Genomic DNA, 25,710 nt, shown 5'->3' with positions numbered 1-25,710 from the left:
TTCCCATTCTTTTAATTTATAAATACCCTCTTTTTAATTAGTGCTAATATTGGCAAGGTAAAGAATCAATTCTAACTCTTTTGGGTTGTATGCTTTGCTATTTGTGAAGAGAAATGCAGAGGGAAGGGGAGCCAAGCCTAGCAGAGTAAGAGAAAGAAATAAAAAGGAAGGAAGAGACAGAGAAAATAGATGTCTGATGGTTGGGATGGAAGGAAATTTTTGCACTTCCCCTCCCCAGCTGGGGGCTCCTGAGTTAAATGAGAGAGAATCTTATCAATTATCAACAAATTTTCCAAAGTATAGCAAAAGCTGAATCCAGCCTTTCCCCAAAGTAAGCTATGTCACGTTGGGCAAAAGATAGAGTCACAGATTAGCAGATTTAAGAGGTGGAAACAAGTCAAGAGAGTAAGTAAAGAAGATGCTTCCTCCTAAGGCAGGTAAATGTCTTAGGAAAACTTATTGCCTCCATCCTTCTCTCCTGTCAAAGTCACTGTACCATTTCCCCCGAATATACCTGTTAACAAAGGTGACTGTCATGTGCTTTCTAGGACTGGCTGAAGGAAGGAATTGGAAAAGAATAATTCCCCCATAAAATGTTCAGAAACCAACTAAAGAGGAATAGTTTTCCTCCAACTCCAAACACTGCCACACTTAGATCATAGCTTTTTTTTCCTTTTCTTAACTTAATTAGGCAAACTATCATGAAACATTCTCTTTTCGACCTGGCAGACACCAGGTGACATCATGCTGTCTGCACCTAATAGCCCACCTAATGAAATGTTGGGGAATGGGTGAAACCAAATGATTTCATATAGACTGCTGGGTCCTGATTGGTCTTTTGGTATTGAGTCTCTTGAAATTGTGCTTAAATTCCTTCCACAATCAATGACAACTCAAAGGGCAAAACGAGAGAAAACTAAGGAAATCAATAAGACTCAGCTCATTCCTTCTGCATAGTCTTGCTGAGGAACAGAGAGGTAAAAGGATTTGTCTCATACCAAAACAAGATGTTTTTTAATGGTATATTATTTGAAAGAGCAAAAGAGTAAGGGATAAATAGTAACAATTTAATTTTATTTATTTTTTTAGGTACAAATTTGAAACATGAAAACAGCAGTTCTTCTTTTTGGTCTTCTAGGGACAATTCAAGCATTTCCAGTAAGTACAGCGGGGGTTTTTTTCTAATTCTTATTTTCAACTGATTCAGCTTGGAAAAGAAAATATAAGAGGAATGGTGGAATAAAAGTCCTGGGAAATGTGACTGATTTGCCTGTAGAAAATACTGGCAGACATGGTAGATGCTGGATAACTAGAGTTATTGAAATATGGGCTTATTTCCATTGTTACTATTGTATCAACATCACCTTAGGAGATGAAACTTGTACTGAAAGATGTTGGACTGCTATATGCCTGGATGGACCTTTGTGTCCTTAAGATGTGAAGTTATGTGACTCAGGAACATGGCACAAGCTCAATCATATTATTTGAGGGGAGAAGGGATATCTCTGTGACAGAAAAATGGAACCCAAAGGAATTCAAAACAAGAAAAAACATGGCTGGGCAGGAACTAGGCCTAAAGCAATGGCTCTGAACCACTGCTCTTTTGCAAAGGCCACCATTTCTCTTGGTTTGATAACACCTAAGGCATGTTGCTGGGCACTATCTCAAGGTGACCTGGGGGAAGCAAAGTTTAAACAGTGTATAAGGATAGCTACTACCCTTTTGAAGAAAAGTAAGCGAGCCTGTCCCTTGGCCACCATTGTGCCTGGAACATGGCCTGCATCTTTTGGCATCCTTTGTTTCTTGCCACCCCAGGGTCCAGTAGACATATTTACTCTTCCATCAATTATGTGAGCCATAGTAGTGATTAATTTCCCCTCCTGCTCCACTGAATTTGTCTTAATTGTATTATTTTCACATCATGACTTATGAAGTCTATTTGAGAGGGCACCTTGTGGTGTTTGAGTTGGGTGGCAAATTTTCTAATTATAGGCTAGTAGAGTCATGCTAGTATCCTCATACAACCCCTTGACTGTTTTTCCCATCATTCCCTCCCTCCACCACTGCAGCTAGACTTCTTCTAGCAACCAAATTCATCTATTCATTTTCTCCCTTCGCCATCAAAAGTCATTGGTCCTTTAGTCCAATTCCCTTAGAGTGATGCTTTTGCTTTCTAGGATTGCTGGTGATAAACTAATTCATGGAATAATGCTAATGCTAGATAATAGGCCAATATGTCATTCTTCCAGAAGTGACTGCATTTTAATGAGACATTATGTCAATCAAAAAAGGAATGCAATGTTTATGGCAGAATTTCAAGCACTGGACAGATTGGTATGGCAGATTTGGGGGGACAGTGGGAACCCCAATGAAACCATTCCTTTATTGAATAAATATTATTAGATACCAACTATATAAAATACATATTCCTGTGGGGCCTGTGCACTATGCTGGGTCCTGAGGAAAATAAACAGACAAATAAGGCATAGCTCCAACTCTGAGAGAGGACACAATCTATAAGAGAGGACACCAGGATATGTCTAAGGTCCTTTCCAGGTCTAAGTCTATGGTGTTATGGCGTCATTCAAAACTGAGCTAGGAGGAGGAGCAAACACTGGAGACAGAAACAGGATGCAGAAGGATCTTGACAGGAAAGATCATTGGATTGAATCTAATTAGGTGAAATTCAATAAAGATAAATGCTTTGCAACAGTCAAAAATAATTCACTTCGCATGTATAAAATCAGGAAGCATGGATAGAAATGGTTGTTCTGAAGAACGTAGACTAAATAATTTAATCCTAAAGAACTGGTGATTCAAAGAATCAATAATAAATATATAGGCAAGTTCATTAAAGAAAATGACACAAAGGAGACAACATAGCAACATTCATTGGATATGATCAAAGCTGGACCTAAGGACAGTCTCCTGACAGGTTAGACTCTGGAATAAAAAGAGATTTCTTAAGTCAGAGAAGGTAAAAGCTATCCAGCCAGGATAGGCTTTGAGTTGATACAGCTGATGCAGCTGGATGAAGCATCCTTGCCTGAGTTCTCCATCATGATCTACCAGACATGAGAGAGAAGCTGGAGTTCATCACGGACATTGTATACAATGGCTCATCATGGTGTGCTAGTAAACCACTGAGCCAGATAAGACTGGAGAAAGGCTTCAATACATTTTTAAGGGAAAACTAACCTAATATACATGGGGGAAAGAGTTAGAACATTGTTCCTACCCCATAGGGTTGCAGCACTGAGTTTGATTTGGGGCACTATAGTTTTGGAAGGACATAGAAAATCAGAAGAGCATTCAGCGGAGGACAAAACCATGATGTTGAAGACCATTAAGCTTGTTTCTCATGACAATGGGTTGAAGTCACTGAGCATGTTTAGTCTGGAGAAGAGAACATGGAGGTTTGGGGGTGAAGGTAGAGACATGATAGTATCTACATGTGCTTTAAGAATTCACATGGAGAGAAAAGAACAGACTTGTTCAGTTAGGCCTCAAAGAGTAGAATTATGAGGAATGAGTAGAAATTACAAAGAGACTAATTTAGAAATCATATCAGGAAAAGTTTCCTAACAATTCAAGCTGTCCCCAAGTGGAATGGATTGACTCAAAAGGTGAAGAGTTCTCATGCTTTGAGGCTTCGTGTCTTAAGGACACAGTCTATCCAGGCATATAGCAGCCCCAAGTACAAGTACAAGTATAGTACAAGATTCATCTCCCAAGGTGACATTGACACAGCCACATCAATGGGAATTAGCCCATATTTCAAAAACTCTAGTCTTCAAGCAGAGGCTGGATCAGCCCTTCTCAGAGATCTTACCAGTGGGGCTGGAGTAGAGGGACCCTGAGGTCAACTCCAGTTCTCAAACTCTGATTCTGTGACTCATTCTATCTGGAAGGCAGCTAGAGGGGAACCTGAAAAATGAAAATAAACTGAGAGTGGGGTAAATTCTAACAAGCACCTATAACTGTGCTATAGAATGTCAGTGTGAAAAAACCTTAGACATTATCTAATCCAATTAATTCTTTTGTTTTACTAATGAGGAAACTGACTCTGGCTGTAACTGGGCTTGATTTCATTAATAGTGATGGCTAGCATTTACAAAAGGCAGCTAGGGGGCCCAAGAGTGCATAGAGCTCCAAACCTGGAGTCAAGAAGACCTGAGTTCAAATGTGACCTCAGACACTTCCTAGCTGTGTGACCCTGGGTGAGTCATTTAACCCTGTTTGCCTTAGTTTCCTCAGTTTTCAGCACAAAAATGTGCTGGAGAAGAAAATGGCAAAACACTCCAGTATCTTTGCCAAGAAAACCCCAAATGGGGTCCCAAAGAGTTGAACATGACTGAAAAATGACTGAACAACCACAAAAGAGTTTATGTAGCAATTAAAGGTTAGCAAAACACTTTACAAATACCTCATTTGACCCTCACAACAACAATAGCTAGCATTTATACAGCACTTTAAGGTTGACAAAACACTTTACAAAAATTATCTCATTGGACTCTCACAACAACTTTGGGAGGTAGGTACTATTAGTATACCCATTTTGCACATAAAGAAGCTGAGTTAAACAAAGGTTCAGTGGTTTGCTCAAGGTAACACAGCTAGTGTCTAAGACAAGATCTGGACTCGCGTCTAGAGCTCTATTCATTGGGCCACCTAGGTGCCAAGATAAAATTTGACAGTAGGCTTCTTTCTGCTATAAAGGTCAGAGAGATAAAAAGAATGTTTTCACATCTTTAATACAAGCCAAATTTCTGTCTAGGATCTTTTCTTATCTGTTTTGTCAGATTCTATAAGGTATCTGTTTTACCTAGGAAGCCTATACCAATGAACAGAACAGCTAAGTGGCATAGTAGATAAAGCACCGGTCCTGAAATCAGGAAGACCTGAGTTCAAATGTAGCCCCAGACACTAACTGTGTTCCTGGGCAAATCACTTAACTCTGTTTGCCTCAATTTACTCATCTGTAAAGCATGAGCCGGAGAAGAAAATGGGTAACTACTCTAGTATCTTTGCCAAGAAAACCCCAAAATGAGGACACAGAGTCTCAAACAACTGAACAACTGAAAAATAAGGTGTAAGAAAACTAGAAAGGTGGAAAGAGACTGATTACAATGAACTCTGAACCCTAAACAGAGGACTTATATTTGACCCTGCAGGTGAAAGCAAGCTTCTTGAGTTTATTGAATATATAGTGTTCGAGATGATGTGCTTAGTAATATAATACATAATATAATAAATGTGAACACACTGGTTCAATAAAAATACTTGCCTTAGTGTGTGTAGAGGTGGTCTAACAAATGTAGCAGGGGCCTGACAGTCAGGCATCCTAACTTCACCTCTGATTTACTCATTACATACCATATAACAATTTTTCATACTATAAAGTTCAATACATAAATAGCTTCCTTTCCCTCATCTCACAAGTAGATTGTGAAAGAAATTATGATATATGAGAAACTGTGTTGAGGTCTTAGAAGAAAAACACTATGTAAAACTCAGCAAGTCTTCCTTTTTCCAGATACTACAGCTAATGAGGATGTATCCAGTACAAGGCCTTGGTCAACAGCAAGCACAGGTATTGTCCAAAAGGGACTTTGGCAGGGGATGTCACTCATGGTGTGTCCTTAATTGTCCTATCCCCACAATCTAAGCCATTTCTAAAAGCCAAAGGGATGAAGGACAGTATTAAAATGGACCATTGGAAATTTGGTGCACCTGTACCAAAAATAGGGAGGCTAAATTTGTCTTAATATCTCCTTTTGGTAATAGACTAGATTGATTTATTTCACCCCCAAAGTCTATTATAGACATTGAGGGTTTCCCTGGCTCGTCCTTGACCACTGAGCGGATATGGTCCTTTCTCCCACAACTTTCTGTCTTCTACACATCAAAGCAATAAACTTCTTGATTCCTCTAGAGACCCGTCAGAGCTCTGACTGCAAATTTTGGCACCCAGGGCAAGTAGCAATTTTGGCTAGAAAAGGAAACTTCCCCTTACCTCCAGACCTAAGGTAGAGGGAACTGAAAGAATCAATAGCAAAATCAGAAACCTTATTGGCTTGACCCTGATACTGATTTCAGTCCTCTGTTCCTGGCACATAGGAAGGACTTAATAAATGCCTTTGTTGTGGTTGTTGATACAGCATCACTTGGTATGATTCTTATAGAAATCAGTGAAAATATGACAATCCACCTAAAGGCTTCCCCTACTCAACAAAGCACCTTGAGAGAGAATTGTGTACACAAAAGAGGAGAGATCCAGACAGCATGAAGAGAGACAAAGCCAGGGACCCCCAAGGTTCAGTTTCTCTATTCCCATCTCTCCAGACATGGATTCCATCTGTCTGTGTAAAAGGTTGCTCCAGCACACGTGTTTTCTGTCTCCTGGGCACACACACATTTGTTCATTTAGTAAAACCCCATTGCCCCCTGAGTATAAGCAGAGACAAAACCTGAACTACATTCTTCTGCTGACTCATCCAACATGTGTTACCATAGCAGCAGTTTGTTCCTGGCATGGGACTTCCTCCTGCAAACCTGGTTCTGGATCAGTCAGCATTGCTTACCCCACAGCAGCCAAACCAGGCAAATAATCTATACAATAACCTATAACAGCCTTTCTCGACATACCTAGGTGACAGTGGATAGAGCACCAGGTCTGGAGTCAGGAAGACTCATCTTCCTGAGTTCAAATATGGCTTCAGCTTTACTAGTGGTGTGATCCTGGGCAAGTCACTGAACCACGTTTGCCTCAGTTTCCTCATCTGTAAAATGAGCTAGAGGAGGAAATGGCAAACCACTGTAGAATCTGTGCCTAAAGAACTCCAAATGGGATCACGAAAAGTGAGATTCAATGGCAGCAACATAAGCTTTGGAAAGGAGCAAACAAAATTTGTTAAAACCAGGGGTGGTTGAAACAAGATCTTGTGCATGGGCTGGACAGACGTGGAAAAGGGCAGGACTGACAGCAAAGTACACCCTCTTCATGGCAGAGAGGTGGTGGACTAAAGGGAAGGAATGAGGTATGCTGCCAATTCAATTCAGTTCAACTTCATGCCAGGCATTGCACTAGAGAGAAACCAAAAGGAAACTGGACAATTTCTATCCTCAGGTAACTTACATGCTCCTTATATGTGTACATATAAATGTAAGAATGAGAAAATGATTTTCTAGAAAAACTGATTTCTCCCAGTTATTGATACAATCACAGAAAATAAAATGATGAATTTTAAATGTAAGACAGGAAATAAAGGAATAGGAAGTAGAGAAGGCGAGGTGTGAATGTGTTAACAAGGTATGAACACTCTGTTGTCCTCTCCTCCTCTCTGTGAAATCTCCCAGATGGAGATAGAGGGGCGCTCGTCATGGATGGGCAGCAGATCACCCTTTTCTCTTGTTTAAAAAGCCAGCTTGCTAAGCTCTTCAGTCAGTCAACATAAGAAGCAACATTCATAGTAGAACATAGCCCATGAAAGATAATTGTTCTTCACTCCATGGGAGGGAACAGGGATCTTTTTTCTCTCCTTCCCATCCTTCATATGCCATGGCATTGTGTGATGGTCACAAAGTTATTTGGGGAACAGAGAAACACACTCTGCAGACATATGGTCAAAGATAGGCAGCATCTAAGGCTGGAAACAACTTCAAGGAACAGAACTTCTGGCAGCAAAGAAAAGAGCCTGCTATGGATTCAAGAATGAAGTGGTCCTGACAATAGAGCTGAACTGCAAAGAAGAGAAAATACTGCTGAGCGATCTGCCCAATGGAGACTTTGTGTCCAAGGGACAGACTGCTCCAAACCAAGTTTTCTTAAAGCAATTCTGCTGATATGACTCTCCTACACGATCAACCCAAGAGGCTTCCAGGCTTCTAGGACAAAATATAAACCTCTCTGATGGCTTTTCAAGTCCTACACATCCAGACCAACCCTGTCTTCCCAGCCTTGTTGTACATTACCTCCTCTCTCACTTCTTCAGCCCAGCCAAACCAGTCTTCTCTCTAATTCATCCCTCTCTCCAGGCCTTTGAATTGGCCATTCCAAGGCACAGAATGCATTATTTCCTTACTTCAACCACTAGTCTCTGTCTTCCTTTAAGGCACAGCTGAATTGTCATCTTTTGCATGAAGTTTTTCTGGATTCCCCCAACTGCTAACGTCCTTCCTCTCAAACTACCTTATATTTATTGTTGTTATCATTTAGTCATTTTTCAATCATGTCTTTATGACCTCACTGGGGGTTTTCTTGACAAATATACTGGAATGGTTTGCTGTTTTATTCTCCAGTTCATTTTTACAGATGAGGCAACTGAGGCAAATAGAGTTGAGTGACTTGCCCAGGATCACACAGCTAGCAAGTATCTGAGGTCAGATTTGAACTTAAGAAGATGAGTCTTCTTGATTCCAGGTCCAGCATGCTATCTACTCACTATACCCTCTAGCTGCCTCCACCTTATATTTAATGCCTTTATAAATATTTGTATTGATTAACTTTATATTTATAAAGATGTAGGTTGATTACTCAATCAAATCAACCCATCCAACTTAAAGTAACTGAAAAGATTCCAAAATTTTTGTCAGAAGAGATTATTTCAAGTACAAGGAAAGCCCTCAGAATGTACTGAATGAACTAAAGTGAAGTAGCACAGGAAGGAAATCTCAATTAATTCAGAAAATGCAGTTATTCTTTCTAAACTATACTTCCTAGGTAAACCATAATTATCAGATGAGTTCAGAACCTAGAGATTCAAGTGTGACAACTTAGGGCAGAAGTTTCCAGCCAAACCCCTAAGAAGGAATCACTTGGGAAGGAAAAGATGATCTCTTGTGTCCACCTTGACCTTGGAGGACTTGGTTTTCTCCCTCACTCCCCCTGACCTCGTGAACTTTGGAGGATCATTGGCATCCTACTCTTAGCAGCATCCCTCATCTACTTTGTGAGATGAAGAAAAACCAGACACACTAAGAAAAGCTAGCTTCAGCACTGTAAAGAGCCCAGTCGAGAAGCTACACATGCATACTACATCACAAAGGGATTTTCAGCAACCAGGAGTTTTGAATTACCCCTTCACCATGCGTTCTAGCTAAGTTTGATGATACTTTCTCCTGAACTTTGAGTGCACATTTGGAAGAGGGTATCACAGATTTTGGAGAAAGTTTTTTCTACCAACCTTTCTAACTATAAGACCTTAGTAAAACACTCATTTCTAAAAACAAATTAAGTCTAGTTTATTAAGTTGATATCAACTTAAAATCATGGAGGGAAGCATACCAGTTGAGGCTTTCCCTGGTTAGCTCATGATAGGTTCCAGCCCAAGCTTCACTTGGTCATTGTTTAGGTTTTGATGGCTCAAGGGGAGTTTAAAAAGCAAACGTTTCTTTTTCTGGTCAAAATCCCCGAGAGTCTTCCCCTCTCAGACTGATTTTCAAGTAGGCAAACTAGGCCATCTTTTGCCTCATTTCTTAGCCTAGCCTTAAATCAATGAATGGGTGTTGTCTCAGACAAATTGAAACCTGGGAAAGATCTTAGGTTAAAAAGTCCAGTCTGAGGTCATCCCCAGTTGTCCTGATCTGTGTCTTGCCACTGGACTCAGATGACCCTGGAGAAGTAAGGCTGATGACGACCTCACTTAAATCCAATTCACTTGCAAGTCATCACCCTCCTGATGTCACTGGTCCTCTTTGAGAACAAAAGACAAAAAAACAGCAATAGATTTAGAGAGATTAGGCTAGAACCTTGAGGGGTTGGATTGGCCCCTTTCTGAGGACCCAGCTTGTAAATGCCCTTGTGAGGTGAAAGAGTGGCCCAGAACATATGCTACATATTGATGATTCAACATTAACATACACATACTTGTATACATACATGTGTATCTATACAAATAAACACCCATGTTTTTTTTCTGTTAGAATATAAAATCCTTAGGAATAGCTACTTTTTGTTCTTTGTCCTTGTATCTCCAGCACCTAGATATATAAGAGGTATATAGGAGGCTCTTAATAACATATTAATTGGCTTATTACTTGGTTTTTTTCCCACTACATTAAGTGAGAAACACAATGTGGTGTGGAGGAGAGGACACAGGACTAGGTTCAAATCCCACCTCAAATATTTACTAGCTATGAGATGCTGGTTAAGTCACTTAACTGATCTTTGTCTGAGTTTACATGTCCATAAGCGAAGGGCTTCTGGTGTCACGTTCAGATCTAAATCTATGACACTATCATTTTCAGAAGCTATTAGGAGATCCTGATGATGAAATTTGTCTTTTTATTTTAATTACATAAGACATAGGTTGTTTGAAAGGATGCACAGTTGAAGCTACGATGAAACTTGTTGCTTTTTTCTTTCATGTACCATTTTCCACATTTTTCAGCTCTTTCCTGCTTTGGGCCAAATACCGCTGACACAAATGTTCTCTCTGGGGACAGACATGCAACTGGTGAGTGTCTCTTTATATTCATTCACTTGTAGTTAGTCTTGAATCTATTATTAATTTTTTAATATTAAGATGAAAGAACAGATGAAATGTGAAGAGAAAGACTGTCCAAGAATTCAAATAAGTAACATAAAGGATTTTCTCGTAGAAAATCTCTTGAAAGAATGAAATTTGTTCTCTAGACTATTCCTCCTCAGTCCCAATGTTGCACCCTCCACTACAGACCCCCAAATATACATACATATACATCAGGCCTGTGCAACATATGGCTCTCCAATGGATATTGGGCAGCCCACAAAAGATACATTTTTCATGGGCCACTCAACATCCATTGGCAGGCCGTATGTGGTACAGGCCTGTTTTACATCCTCTACATTTTTCACAAGCCACCCAAAATCCTTCGGCAGGCCAGATGTTTTGCAGTTCTGATATACATAATAACAACCAGTACTTCTGCCACCACCACAACCACTGTCCTGACCTCTGACAAAACAACAATGACCAGTGGTACGGTACCTAAAAGTCAATCCCCATCATTCACTCTAACATCATCGACATGACAATTCCTTCCCCAGTTAAGATCTGTCATTCATTCTTTTCCTCTGGACAGTCACAAGCAACTCAAACTAAGAGACTGTGCTACTCCATCCTATAGAACTTTTGTAAGAATACTTATACCTAGATCAGATTTCTGTCAAAAAGGAAGTAGATGCCAAGCACGGTGGTTCATGAAAACTTGAAAACTCTGCTACTGGAGAGGTTCAGGCTGATGAATCACTTGAACTTGAGAGTTCTGAGCTGCAAGGGGGCTAAAGCAGATCCAGTGTCCTCACTAAGTGGGGGTTGAGGAGAGTATCAAGGCTCCCTACTGCCTAAGAAGAGCTGAACAAGCCAAGATTGGAAAGGGAGCAGGTCAAAGATTTTGTGCTAATAAGCCATGAGATTGGACTGTAAGTGGGAACTATACTTTCAGCCTAGGTAAGATAGGGAAAGAAGAGAAAAGAAAGAAAGAGAGAGAGAGAAGGAGGAAGGAAGGAAGGAGGGAAGGAAGGAAGGAAAGATGGAAGGAAGGGAGGAAGGAAGTAAGGAAGGACGGATGGATGGAAGGAAGGAAGGAAGGAAGGTAAATACCAGAAGCTGTTGATGTTATTGCAAAGAATGAAGAGTCAATTATCTAGGATCCCACGCTAAATTTGATGGAGAGCCTTGATTTTCACTGATTTCGCTAAATGATTAAATGGGTCTTTTTTCACTTCCCATTCTATACCTAATCCTTTCATTAAACAAGTTCTACATGAAAAGCATGTATTTTCCAAATGGACATTTATTAACTGGAATTTACTATCCTACAGATAAATCCAGCTGCAGGACTAGTACCTAGCATCCAAATAATCCCAATGACCTTGACAGATGCAAATACCCCACAGCAAGTATCTCCACAAGTAAGTCCTATGTTCTTCTCCAATAATTCATTTTTAGATGAACGAGAGGAGGTTTTACCCACAGCACTTTTCCTCACTACAATACAATATTTTATCAGGATTCTTTAAAAGTATACATAGAAATCTTTAGAACCAAAATGTTTCCTATCTATTGGAACTCTCTTAGAACTGAAGAATATCTTAGAGCTATAGGAGACCCCAGAGGTCCATCTCATTCCTGAACAAATACTCACACACACACATACACACAGGATACAGTATTTACTTATAAATTTCAAGTTGAGAGGGAAACCACCAAGGCAGACAGTTCCACTGAGGGATCATTCTGGCTGTCAGGAATTTTTTCAGTAGATCAATAAATCAATAATCATAGCTTCCACCCATTACTCCTAATACTGTCCTTTGTACAAACCCAAGCAAAAAAAAAAAAGTGTAATCCCTTTACTACATGGTTACCTTTCAAATGACAGCTAGGTGGCGCTGCAGTGGATAGAGCACCAGGCCTGGAGTCAGGAAGACTAAACTTCCTGAGTTCAAATCTGGCCTCAAACACTTCCTAGCTGTGTGACCCTGGGCAAGTCATTTAACTCTGTTTGCCTCGGTTTCTCATTTGTAAAAATGATCTGGAGTTAGAAATGGCAAACTGTTCCAGTATCTTTGCCAAGAAAACCACAAATGGGGTCACAGAGTCAGACACCACTGAAAAAAAGGCTGAACAAAAGCCTTTCAAATATTTGTCTGGTCACCAGGGGGAGCACATGAGCAAACTGGTTTTTACTCTAGGTTTCTGGGATAGCATCACTACATTAACTGTGCATGTATGAATGGTGTCCCCCACTAAGGAGCCTCTGCCTGCCCAACATCATTCTTCCCTCCTCTCCTCTAGAGCTTACACATTTGAAATACTCATGGACAAACCAACCACTCGAAAGCTCTCAGGCACGAGTAGTGGCAGACATGAGCAGGGAGAAAGACAGGGGGGGAGAGAACAGGTTCCAAATCAGTAAGTCAACAAGTATATCAAATGCCTTCTATGCGTCAGCTCTGGGGACATCAATAAAGGCAAATTTTAATGTAATATTTAAGTTAACATCTTCATTTTTAGTTTCCTCTTAAAAATAAAAGTAATCCTAATTTTACTGCATTATTCACTTTATTTTTAGGTGCTCCCTGTAATTGTAGCACAAATTGGAACCCAGGTAAGATGATCATTTCTCAGATCTCTACTTCATAACTTAGCTGTCTTGGGGGGGGGGGGGGGGCGGGGAATCATTATTTGCCTGGGTGATCATTCTTAGTTACTTAGTTAAATAACATACTCATGATTTTCATTTTTGTGGTTACCCATCCTACCATTATCATAATATAAACAATGTCTTTCCCCAAATCTCAGTGTAACCCCTTGGTGCAAGAGAACTCTTTATGAGTTGCTATGGTTCCAAAATTGTATCAGATGGTGACTCACCTTCTCCAGCTGAACTTCTGCACACCTGGTGCTGTTGGGCCTCAGAAGGTGGGCAGAAGCCCAATAACTTCTCACTCTAATGCCTCAGACCAGCATGGGCATAGCCTCTGTGGGGCAGGGAGCAAAGGTTAGGAAGTCTGATTATGGGACTGGTGACCGACTATGCATCACACAGTTAGGCAGGTATAGTGGTGACTTGAAGTAGATAGGAGTTACCGTAGTGCATAGAGTGTTAGGCTTGGAATCATGAAGACCCGAGTTTGAAGCTTGCTTCAGACACTTCTTAGCTGTGTGACCCTGGACAAGTCGCTTAACTTCTTTCATCTTTGATGTCTTTATCTGTCAAATGGAGATAATAATAGCAACTACTTCTTTAGGTTAGAGAAATGCGATGTACAAGAGATTTTAACCCTTAAGTTACTGCCCAAAGGTCAGCTCTTATTATACTAGCTCTAAACTGAAAACCAGTCCTACCAACTTCATCATCAGAAGATGTTCACCAACTGATAAATATTTGGAGCCACAGCAACACATAAAGACCATCAAATAAGGCATGAAGGGTTAGCAATCTGGGTCCATATAGAAAGTACCCACTAAATGAAGCTGTGAATTCTTGAAAGATAAAATAAAGTATGTGTGGCTATACTGTGGATGTTTTAAAAAGCCATCACTCTTACCCTAAATAACCCCATAAAGGCTTCTGTACTATTTGTGCTGCATTGATGAGACACCCCCAACCCTCCAATGGGATTTGTATAATGCTCAGTAATCTGGTGGTATGCTTTTTCCCCCTAGCCTTGAACTTATTCTCTTTAAATTATATTTTACCCAGAAATGTTCATATTCAACTGTTTCTCTTAATGATCTATAACATGCAAACAGTGAAGAATTCTTTTTGAATGATAATTCTTAATCTCAATACTAGAATTCAACAAGGTAGAAAATAAAATATCAGAGTAAAATAAGACTTAAAATTCAAATCCACCTAGCACTTCCTGCTCATCTGACCCTGGATTTCTGAATTAGTTCCAGATGTGTTCCTGGGCCCTTTGGATGGAGTCACAATAAGTTGTGTGTTAGGAACAAGAAAAGTTAAACAGATTCTGAGAACAGGAAATCTTTCTTTGTAAAAGTCTGAAAATATTGTTTAAGTTAGACCATATGTATTTTGTCTTACCTGCATTAAAACATACTTAATGCCTTTGTTTCATTGTTTTGTTTTTAGGGTGCCTTACTAAGCTCAGAAGAATTGGTAAAATAATCAAATATTTCAAATTCTCTTCATTTCTTTAACAATGTTATATTGTGTCCTTATATGTCTTACATTTAAAGTAATAGACTCTGAATGCCAATGTAAGCCATAAATAACATTAAAAACTCAGTAGGCTTATTAAATTACTCTTTCTCTGAACTTAGATGTTCTCATCCTGCTCCAATAGTGATTCCACAAGCTTAATGAAGCCTCACATTGTTTGAGTTGCATATAAAACTTATCAATGCGCAGTGAAAACTCCAAAAGAAAAACTAAAGAACTCTTGCAAAGCCTTGATAGCAATACATGCATTCATTGGTAGAGAGATTAACTCTATTGGCACAGATCTTCATGAAGAAAAAAAAACCAACCTCCATGGTTATAACTGTTCTCACATTCCTTTGAGATTAGTGATCTATTACCCATCGACTGGGGCAATGGAACACTTGTCATTGATGGCTAATAATCAGACTTATTGATACTCCAAAAGGCAAAAACTAGCTTTCAAGAAATATTTACCCACGCCAGTTTAGTTGGTGTCCAATAAAGCCAAATAAAGAGAGGAATCAAGTTGATAAATATTTATTAAGTGCTAGGCATTGTAGCTCAATGATGGCTTGAGGTAAATGTTTTTGTCACTGAGTTGTTTTCAGTTATATTCAACTCTTCATGACCCCATTTGGGCTTTTCTTGGCAAAGATGCTAAAGTTGTTTGCCATTTACTTTCCCAGATCATTTTATAGATGAGGAACTGAGGCAAACAGGATGAAGTGCCTTACCTGCGGTCATGCAGCTAGCAAGTGTCTGAGACTGAATTTGAATTCAGAAAGATAAGTCTTGCTGATTCCAAGCCCAGTCTCTACCACTGCCCCACCTAGCTGCTGGAAAATGCATGAGAGGTGGGAGGAATATTTTTTTATGCAATTGAAAGAGGAAAAGAGGTTTTAGACTTGAAATTTACCAGATTTTGGTATAATAATCAAATTCATCCATGAATAACAATCATCGTTCATGTCATTTGCTACTACTAGTGCAACACAGGTAGTGTTATTGCTATTTATTTTCTGAGCAATGATGCCACGTCTTTAATGGTCTTCTACCAACACGTTCTGCTCTATTTTAAATTTGCCTCAAAGGACACAGTTGTTGAGGCCGCTGCCCTGCATAAAACTAAGCCCAGTGATATAGTCATGTTTGCACAGAAAATCTCATGAAATGTCATGTAAAATTCCTTCTTGCAAAAGGAAATCCATCCATAACACACTTCCATTTCTATAGATTGCATCAGTAGACATGATTTATCTCAGTTGTGCAAACTATGGTGATTAGAACTGGGTAAAGTGGGGACTCTTTGAGGGAATCAAGGAAAGTACATGTGGTCATGGCCCCAGGAATAATTTTTCAAGCAAAATATTTCAAAGCCACTGAAAAATGAGTCAGAAGAAAGCAACCTAGGAACACAGAAGAAAAGAGGATTACACAACTTGTTTAAATTTATGCTTTTCCTATTAGTTTACTTTAATCTTTTTCATCTAAATTTTATTATAAATAAATCTTTTCTGAGTCAACTGTAGTTACATGGATGATGTAAGAATAAATGTCAGTTCCTTGAGAGAAGAAACTTTTTAATGTTTTGTATCCCAAGTGGTTAGCAGAATGCTTGGCCATAGTAGATGCCTAAATAAATGCTATTTGATTAAATGATTGAATGTTTTTCTACCCTGAGGTAGCTTGGACAGTTAGTGCTTGTGTGACCTTGGACAAGTTATTTAACTTACTTGAATCTGTTTCGCCATCTGTAAAGTGAAGGGTCTGGATTAGATGGCTTCTGAGGTTTCTTACTAGCTCAGAATCTATGACCTTATGATCTTATAGCCTCTTGCTTGATGACAGCAAGTTAAATAATGTTTTATTTGAAATGAGGCTTCTGGATTATGGATGCTCACCAATCAACCAATCAACAAGCATTGATTAAGCATTTATTTTGTTCCATGTGTTGCATTAAGTGTTACGCATGTTCAGTCATTTTTTCAGAGGAGTCTGATTCTTTGTGATCCTATTTGGGGTTTTCTTGGCAAAGATACTGGAGTGGTTTGCCATTCCTTCTCCAGCTCATTTTAAGAGGAGGAAACTAAGGTAAACACAGTTAAGTGTTTGCCCAGAGTCCCATATCTTAATAAGTGTAAGAGGTCAAATTTGAATTCAGGTCTTCCTGACTCTAAGCCCAGAGCTCTATCCACTCTGCTACCTAGCTGCCCCAAGTGTTAGGGATACCAAGAAGAAACAAACCAACCCTATAATGATGTAGATTATGTTCTAATGGGAGAGATAAAATGTAAATAAATGGATACCTAAAAGATACATACAGAGTAAATGGAAGATAACCTAGTAGGCAAAAGTTCTAGCAACCGAATTGTAGATTAAGAGCTAGAAGGAGTGTTAGAGGTCATCTAGTACAACACCCTCATTTTGCAGATGAAGAAACGGAAGCCCAAAGAAGGTATGATTTACCCAACATCATCCGTTAGGAGCGTTCAAGCTCAAGGCTTCAGCTCTCTAAATTATGAGGTTTTTTCACTGTGTTATGGTAAAGGAGATAGGACTGTAACAGAAAGTCCAATGAAATCAGCATTAGACTGGGCTCAAGTAAGCAAGGCACAGTCTGGATCAAAATGGCTATAGCTGTGCTGTTTTCTCTGTACCCATACTCCCCGCTCCCAGGCCAAACCCTTGAGAACACAAAAATGATAATACCTTCTGGTACAACCAAATAGAGATTCCTAAAAATATTCTCTCTCTCTCTCTCTCTCTCTCTCTCTCTCTCTCTCTCTCTCTCTCTCTCTCTCTCTCTCTCTCTCTCTCTCTCTCCCCCTTCTCCCTCTCTTAGCCAATGGCCCCACAGATCTTCACAGGACTTCTCATCCAACCTTTTGGTACCGGAGCCATGCTCCCAACTGGCCAAGAAAAGATAAATGCTAATGCCCAGGACACAGCTCTTCCTGCAGGACAAACAGGAGGAAATCCCATCTTCTGGGGAGCCCCAGAAGGCCAGTTCCCAACTCCCAGTGGTCCAGATGATGTATTTGAAGCTACCATCCCAGATGGAATTCAAAGAACAGCTGAGGGGAGCACCACCGAAGCACCAAACGGTGGGTTTTTCCAAACCCGTAAAATGCTCCTTGGCCCTAAAAAGACAGCTATGAGACAGACATTCTTGGGCGATCTCTCTGCCTTGGCAGATGTGAATCCCAATAACACCAGGGAGCTTCCTTCTTCTGCTTCAGAGCTGACTCCAACAGGAGGCAATCTGATGATTCCTCTGATAGCACCCCAGGATCCCGACTCTACCACCAGTCCTACCATGTTAATACTGAGAGGAGACACTCATCTGCCAATGTAGGATGGTGCCAAGCTTGCAGTGCATTATGGGAATTACTGTAGTGGATAGTCATCTAAGTCTGGGAATGAAAACCACTATGTAATGTGCAACAAAAACTGAAACACAATTATCTCATGAAAGTCCATAGTATCTGTAATAGAACTCTACTTAATTAGATTTCAACATGTTTAGAACGTGGTTAAAGAAGAGTATTGAAATGTCTCTACATTTGATAAATGGTGCCCTTCCCCCTTCTGTACTGTCCCCAAATCTTGCCTCAGTTGAAAAGGCTTCAAATAATTGTCCTTTAATCTGCATAAAAATAATGTTCTATTTGCTTCCAGGAACTGATTAAGAGGCTAATTTTTAAAATCCTCTAACCTGCCACTCAAGTCTGGTGATACAATTGGATATGTTTCATTGTTGATATAATGGAATGGATTCAGTCCTACCGAAGATGGGCCTAGGAAGCTACAACTCTTTCCCATCCCCCACCTCAAAAAATCTTGGGAGACTATACTGCACCCAGGAAAGCTAAACCTCTGGACAAGAAGGAATGTTAACCATGACAGAATGGATTAGAACCTTCTTTGAGAAATCACAACCACCCTTGTGTTATGGGCCTCCTTCTGATTGGGTAGATATGTATGTCAATAAACATTTTAATTAGTAGACTTGTAATTTAGTCTCAAATTTTTTCAAAAGTTTAAATTATCTTAATTTAACTTATAATCAACACAAGCTTTAGAGAGAATTGAGCTAATTCAGCAACTCTCTTTACTCATATCCCTACATGTTGTAAGAGTTTTTAAGTTCTTCCATTATATTCTAGTAGTCTACTTTGAAATAGAGATGCTTATTTAAGCCAAGGGCTGTCCAGGGCCCTGTGGCATAAGTGGACAGGTAGTGCTTGTGTTAACTCCCTTGGAATCATTCTAGGATCCCTTCTGTCCCAAAGAATTGCAATAATCATTTTTCAGGGAACAAGTATTTATTGAAAAACATACTTTGAAGACACTCTGTTTAAGATGCTATGAAGCTATCTCTTCCAATACCCTCCTCTGCCCTCATGAAGCCTAGAAGCTGAGTTGGTCACATGAGCAAATTGTGGCATTAGAAGTCTATTGTGGAGACATTTGAGATAAGGCAAGGTAGCTAATGAAAGTAATCAAAGACTTGGCATCTAAATTATATTCTCTGTGAAGGTAAACTTAAACCTAAATAGCTGTAGGTTAGAAGCCTACAATAAAATAATAACCAGTATTTTATAGTACTTGAAGATTGGCAAAGCACTTTACAAATGCTATCTCATTACAACAAACTCTAGGAGGGAGGTGCTGTTATTATCACAGTTTTTCAGATTTCACAGAGGTGAAATGACTTATCCAGTGTGACATAGCTATAAGAGTCTGAGGCCAGATTTGAACTTGGAACTTCTCAACTCCAAGTCCAAAGCTCAATCCAGTGGGCTACCTAGCTGCCTCTAGAATGCTAGAGGAACTAAGAATCTTTCAGACAAGTCCCCCTTCTAAAATATATATACATATGTGTGTGTGTATGTTGTGTGTATGTGTGTGTGTCTGTGTGTGTGCGTGTGTATGTACATGTGTGTGCATCTGTATGTGTGCCTGTACACCTCAAAGAAGTATTTCTTACAAAGGAGTAAACCAAAACTTCTTCCTACATCACTCATTTAATTCCATGCTGTTGCTCAGTCATGTCCAACTCTCCATGACCCCATTTGGACTTTTCTTGGCAAAGATACTGGAGTAATTTGCCATTTCCTTCTCCAACTCATTTTACAGATGAGGAAACTGAGGCAAAAGGGGTTAAGTGACTTACCCAGGGTGATACAGCTAGGAAGGGTGTCTTAAGAAAGATTTAAACTCTTAAGAGTCTTCTTCCTGACTCCAGGCTCAGCACTTTTTCCACTGTAGCATCTAGCTACTCTACTTCATGCAATACTGAGAATTTAAAAATGTATCTGGGAGATAAGTTCTATCTCAGAAGATGTCCTGACTGTTAGGCAATGGCAGTTAGTTTGGAAACAAGCTCACAGAACCCAGATCTTCATTCAGAGCCAGAATCCTGTGAAATAAAGATGATTCAAGGTTTCATTGATTAGGTAGCGCAATCACCAAGTCAACAATGCAGACAGTAACCTGCAGCTCTGTTACCCTCCGTGCAGACTAGACTGAATGTATACAAGTCAATGAGCCCAGGGTATCAGCTTCAGCAACCTTATGCAGAGTGTGAATATATCAGCAACATAAAAAACCCAGAATTTTACAGGAAGTTGGAAGGGAAGATAATAGTGTACATGGCTGGAAATAAATATCAGAAAGGGAAAGAATGAATGTCTGACAACTGGTCAGAGCAGGAGCAGTGGTTTGATTTTGCAGATGTCATGACCTTCCTGCTTCCTGGAACAATGCCTGGAAGCCCAAAAAGGAGACTGGAGCAGTGTCCTCTTCTTACCCAAGCAGCAGCAAGAACTTGGAATCATGCCTTCTTTCCCATCACAGCACTTCTCTCATCACAGCAGCAGCAAGAGGTCTGAGCCAGAAATGACCTTGTCACAGACGGCAAGAGACATTTAGAAATTACCACAAATTTCTTGGCCAAATGAAAATAGAATAGGCTGTAATTCTTAGTCATATATTTTCCAGATGAAATTAATAAGCTATGCAACCAGATAGCACATGAGAAGGAACGATGTTGCCTTAGTCAGGAAAGATCTGAGTTCAAATCCTGCCTCCGATGCCTGTCATTATGTGGACTTGGGCAAGACATTTAGACCCTTAGCTTCAGTTTCCCCATCTGTAAATGGTAATAATAATAGCACCTGTCTCCCAGGGTTTTTGTGAGGGTCAGATGAGTTAATAATTATAATGCACTTTGTAAACCTTCAAGTACTACTTAAATATTACCTAGAAATTGTATTAAGATTGTCTAAGTAGAAGCATTGCTTGATACTGCAATCTAGGAACATTCCAGATAAATAGAGTGAACTAATCCTTGTGCTCTAACTATTGTAACTATGATCCCCAAACATACCTAGCTTTAGCTCCCCTCCTAATCTCACCTTATGGCCACTTATATGAAGGAGATATCAATCAACCTATCAGCAAGCAATTATTCATTTATTATGTATATACACTACATGTCAGATGGCATCCTGAACTTCTGGGCATGCTGACCCAGCCTTTGATGCCACACTGACTAAGATATAGTTGCAATCACTATATGGTCAAAAAAAATGAAAAGAGATTCAAATGAGCTGGTGGAGTTATGGGGTGGCAAGAGTAGCCATGGATATAGATAGAGAATAATCAGATTTCCATAGCGTTCATGCCTTGGAAAGCACTTTTACATACATTAATTAATCTCCATCACAATTTTAGAAGGTATCAGAATCCCCATTTTACAAATTAAGAAACTGAGGCTCAGTGGAACAGTACTATTAAATGGCAAAGCCATGCTTAGAAACTAGGATTTCTGTCTCCCAGAGGCGATTGGTGGCATAGCAGAGAGAGTGCTGGGTCTAGAATCGGGAAGACTAAGTTCAACTATAGTTTTAGACACTTACTAAGTGTGCAATTCTGTGCAAGTCACTTATCCTCTGTCTGATTGAGTTTCCTCAACTGTAACATGGAAAGGAAAGTAGCATTTACCTTCCACAGCTGTTGTGAGGACCAAAGGAGATCATATTTGTAGAGTATTCAGCACAGTGCCTCGATAATAGGTGCTGATAATAAACAAAGATTTATTATTAAATGAAACATCTGTAAAGTAAGTTCTTACACAGTGAGCACTTCATAAATGATTGGCTCTTTTCCTGTTACAGCTATCGTTAATAAAATAATAAATTTCTCTGGTTTGTCATCGCTTCTCCTGCTCTGTCAGATCAGCTGATGGTACTCAGATTTGAATCACGAGGTGGCCGAAAAGCCTTGATGTGGCCATGTGACTGGAGGTGTTTATTGAAGGACACAAGAGCTGGAAAGCAGAGGGGTCAGGAGGGTGGTTGATGTTGTAGTTTGTCCTTTGTCCTCAAAGAGGACCACAACATCAGGAAGGTGATGCCATGACTTGCATGAACCGGATTTAAGTAAGGGAGGGCTATTGTGCAGCAGAAGGGCTGATCAAAAGGTCCAGTATTCCAGGGTATGAAGAAACAGACAAGTGGATGTCAAGGATACATCCAGGGTGGAAAAGTCGAGATGTATATGCTTGTCATGTAGTCAGTTGGGAACTCAGGCTTTGCAGACCAGCCTATGGGTTACAAACCATCTCAAATCATCAATACCATTGTCCTTATTACAGAACCATAAAACTGAAAATTTTATATTTATCGCCATTAAATTTTATCTTATTAAGTTCAGAATTAAATCTGGTCACTGGATCCAGATGGTTCTGGAGGAGAAGTGAGGCTGGTGACCTTGCACAGTCCTCCCTCACTCAAAGTCAAGTGCAAGTCATATCATTTCTCTGATGGCATGGTCTTCTTTGCAACAAAGGATGAACACAACAGTTACGTTCGGATCAATGTTATTATGATTAAACCTTTTAAACGTTAATCAATTTTAAACAAATGATTTGATTTGTTCTACTTAACCAAAAGGGAAGGATTAAAAGCAAATAGGGGCAAAGATAACATACTGCTTGAGTTAAAGAAAAAAATCCTAACAATCAGGACTGTCCTGATGCAGAACAAGCTGCCTGATTCTCGATCGATAGTGGATTTACTCATCACTGGAGGTCTTGAGCAGTACATTGTTCAAGGTCACATATCTCATTAGTTAAATCTAGAATTCCAGCCTTCAGAGTTCTAATCGTAATCCCACTGAGTCATACCTTCTTAATATACCCAATCACTTGTCAGATAAATGTACCAGGAATTGGTTCTATCAAATGGATTTGATCTAGATGCTAAGACTTATCCACAGAAGATAAAGGAAGTCAAAATAATTCTAAGACTACAATCACATGGAGATGTGGGGAAGAAGAAATAGAGGAAGGAAAAGTTGGCACCTTTGAACACTGGAGTATAGGTCAATCTTTAAACTGACATCAAAAATAAGTATCAGTGAAATGACACATCTTGAATCCAGAGGACCAATGATGAAAAATATATCTGGTCTCTGGATAGAAAAGTGGTAGATCAGGGTGCAGCACTTTGCATACACTGTCAGAGGCAGCTAACTGGCTCATTAGTATTGATTAACTGGTTTTCTTTAGTATTGATTAGTATTTAGTAGATAGTATCATAATTAGCATTAATTGACTGATTTTCTTTGGTATAAGAAAGAATATTCTATTGAGGAGGAAGGTATTACAAAGTGATTGCATATAACAAGCAAAAATCATCCATAAAACATTTTAATTAATTAATTCTGATGCCCAGCTGGGCCCTCAGATACCCCTTTACTCCTCCTTTCCTTTTTTCCCTTACTGTTTCTCTGTAGGAGACATTTTTGCGATAAAAGGTTATAAAAGACCTACTTCACCTTGACAGTTATCCATAAGTTGATGTTTTGAAGAAAAAAATGAAGTATAGACACATTTATCCCCACCTAGTGAATCAGACTTTTTTTGTCTCTGCAAGCTTTGCCTAGCTCATTGTGAATAATCTCCCCTGTTTCAATCCTTGTCTGCTCCCCTCCTTGTAATTTGAGTCTGCTTGACTTTTCAAAGTAGTGTCTCCCCAGCTTAATTGAGGCTGGTGATAACAGCGTCTTGGGAAACCTGCTCATGAATGCTCCCTAACAACCCAAAACAAGTGGGTACAAGATGAGTGGGCTCTCAACTATTTGCTTTCATTGCCATACTGTAAGTGAGAAAAAGAAATCATTTCTGGTTTTCAAAGCCCAAATGTCAGTCATAGAGATTTGAGACACTAAAATAACAATATCTTCAAATGGATACATTTGTCTGGGTTTCTGATGGCAGAAAGTCAAACGTAGACACACCACAAAATTGTCAATGGTGACATAGTGTAGTTTGTAAATCTCCCTAAGGGGCAGATAAAAAGTTTTCTAGACAGCTTGATTATCTGCATGTGTGGGGTGGGGGGTGGGAGGGTGAATGTCTACCCAGATGGCTTCCTTCTGTTATACAGAATATTTTGGTTAGTCTCTTCTCATTGGTCCTTAGGGATAGATAAAATAAGCAGTTGCTTATTTAGTATAATATAAGGGATACCCCAAAGACCCACCTACCACCAAGTATCTTCCCCCTAAACTTCAAAAAGCAATTGTTACTTATTTTTGTAACCTCAGCAGATTGTCTCTGCCAGTCATGGAGCTGTCCAGAGTAGTATCAAAGGTCCATAAGGGAGAAGTTAGGGATCTTGTGTTCTTCGGAGCTCCATGATGGGCAAAGGCAATCCCTGGCCCTATGACATTCATGGGAAAGTATAGGCACCACAGTAAAGCTTAGAGAAATAATTTGGCAGGGAAATGTGGGGTCTGTGGCGTACTCTTACTGAACCAGAGCTAAGAGGTACAGATAAGGAGCTACATATAGAGATTCAGCTTAGTTCCTCACAGGCAAAGCCTGCATATTCTTTCTAAGGATCCTCCAGGAAAACACATGGCCCCAGAGCTCATAGTAAACAAAGGCAGAATTAGTGTAGCAATGGAATTCTTGGGCAAAGTGGGAATGATGGGACAAAATATCCTAGACACAGAGAAGGATACTGCAGAGAACACCAATCAGACAAATGCTAAAATGAAGCAGGAGGAAGAGCCAAGATACAGCAAGTGACAGAATCACAATGTCCCCAGTATGAATTATGCCTATGCATGTTCAATGGGAAGGGTTATCTATAAATCTTCAGTTCTTTGTTCCACATTGGAGGGAAAAGATAGGAATGGGACAAACTAGTTCTATAAGTGTAAAGGATGGGATAGACCTTTCAGAGGTGGATTCATGTTGAGGGGGGGTAGAAAAGATTAACTCTATAAAGACCACAAGGTCATTTTTGGTGGGAGAGTCCCAACCCAAGTTAGTTCTATAAATATGGAAGACTGAGTGATAGGAGAGTGGCTTTAACTGTTAACGGGTATTATGTTTTCTGTTAAGTGAAATGAAGCCTATCTTGTATTCAGTGGGTTTCATTTAAAGGCTTGTATGGGAACTTAGGGTCAATTTCCTTTCCTGTAGCAGCCTAGACATGTTATATTATAACATTTATCAAGTAGGATAAGCATCTCCTCAATATCTAACAAAGGCTCCCCTGAGAACTCTAGCTCTAGAGCCCCTTGCTACTTTCTTTTGGAATATGGGAATTTATGTTGGAATTTACATAATCAGTTATGTAAATTAAAGCTCAAACTCCCATCAGCTCTTTATTCATACAGGAGTCACAGATCAAATAGAAAGCATTTAAGACAGGAAAGTAAGGTAGCTAACAAGAAAATAACTAGGCAACAATATTTTCCCATAGACAAATGGATGTAATCTTTTATGCCTCCCCAAACGGCTGATGGGATCAAGGCTCCCAAGGAAACAGTCCTCAAGGAACTCAAATTCTAATAAGAGAGAAAACATGTACGTATAAAGGTATATAATAATAATAATAGCTTGTTTTTCAGTTGTGTCCAACTCTTTATGACCCCATTTGAGATTTTCTTGGCAAAGCTACCAGAGTGCTTTGACATTTCCTTCTCCTACTCATTTTATAGTTGAGGAAACTGAGGGAAACAGGGTTAAGA

At 39.6% G+C, this 25,710-nt stretch overlaps 1 protein-coding gene across 1 annotated transcript; it reads left to right on the top strand.

Annotated features, from left to right (window-relative positions):
• The first annotated feature begins 1,104 nt into the window (after positions 1-1,104).
• Positions 1,105-18,013, top strand: AMTN (amelotin). The gene is made up of 8 exons (XM_072623088.1): positions 1,105-1,158; positions 5,537-5,593; positions 6,517-6,603; positions 10,392-10,457; positions 11,807-11,896; positions 13,060-13,095; positions 14,587-14,613; positions 17,501-18,013. Exons 1-8 carry the CDS (start codon positions 1,105-1,107, stop codon positions 18,011-18,013), a joined length of 930 nt encoding a protein of 309 aa, XP_072479189.1.
• Positions 18,014-25,710: the final 7,697 nt, after the last annotated feature.

This window comes from Notamacropus eugenii, chromosome 7, assembly GCF_028372415.1.
Source record: "Notamacropus eugenii isolate mMacEug1 chromosome 7, mMacEug1.pri_v2, whole genome shotgun sequence".
In the NCBI taxonomy this organism is placed as follows: domain Eukaryota; kingdom Metazoa; phylum Chordata; class Mammalia; order Diprotodontia; family Macropodidae; genus Notamacropus; species Notamacropus eugenii.
This window is presented reverse-complemented; position numbering and strand designations above follow the sequence as displayed.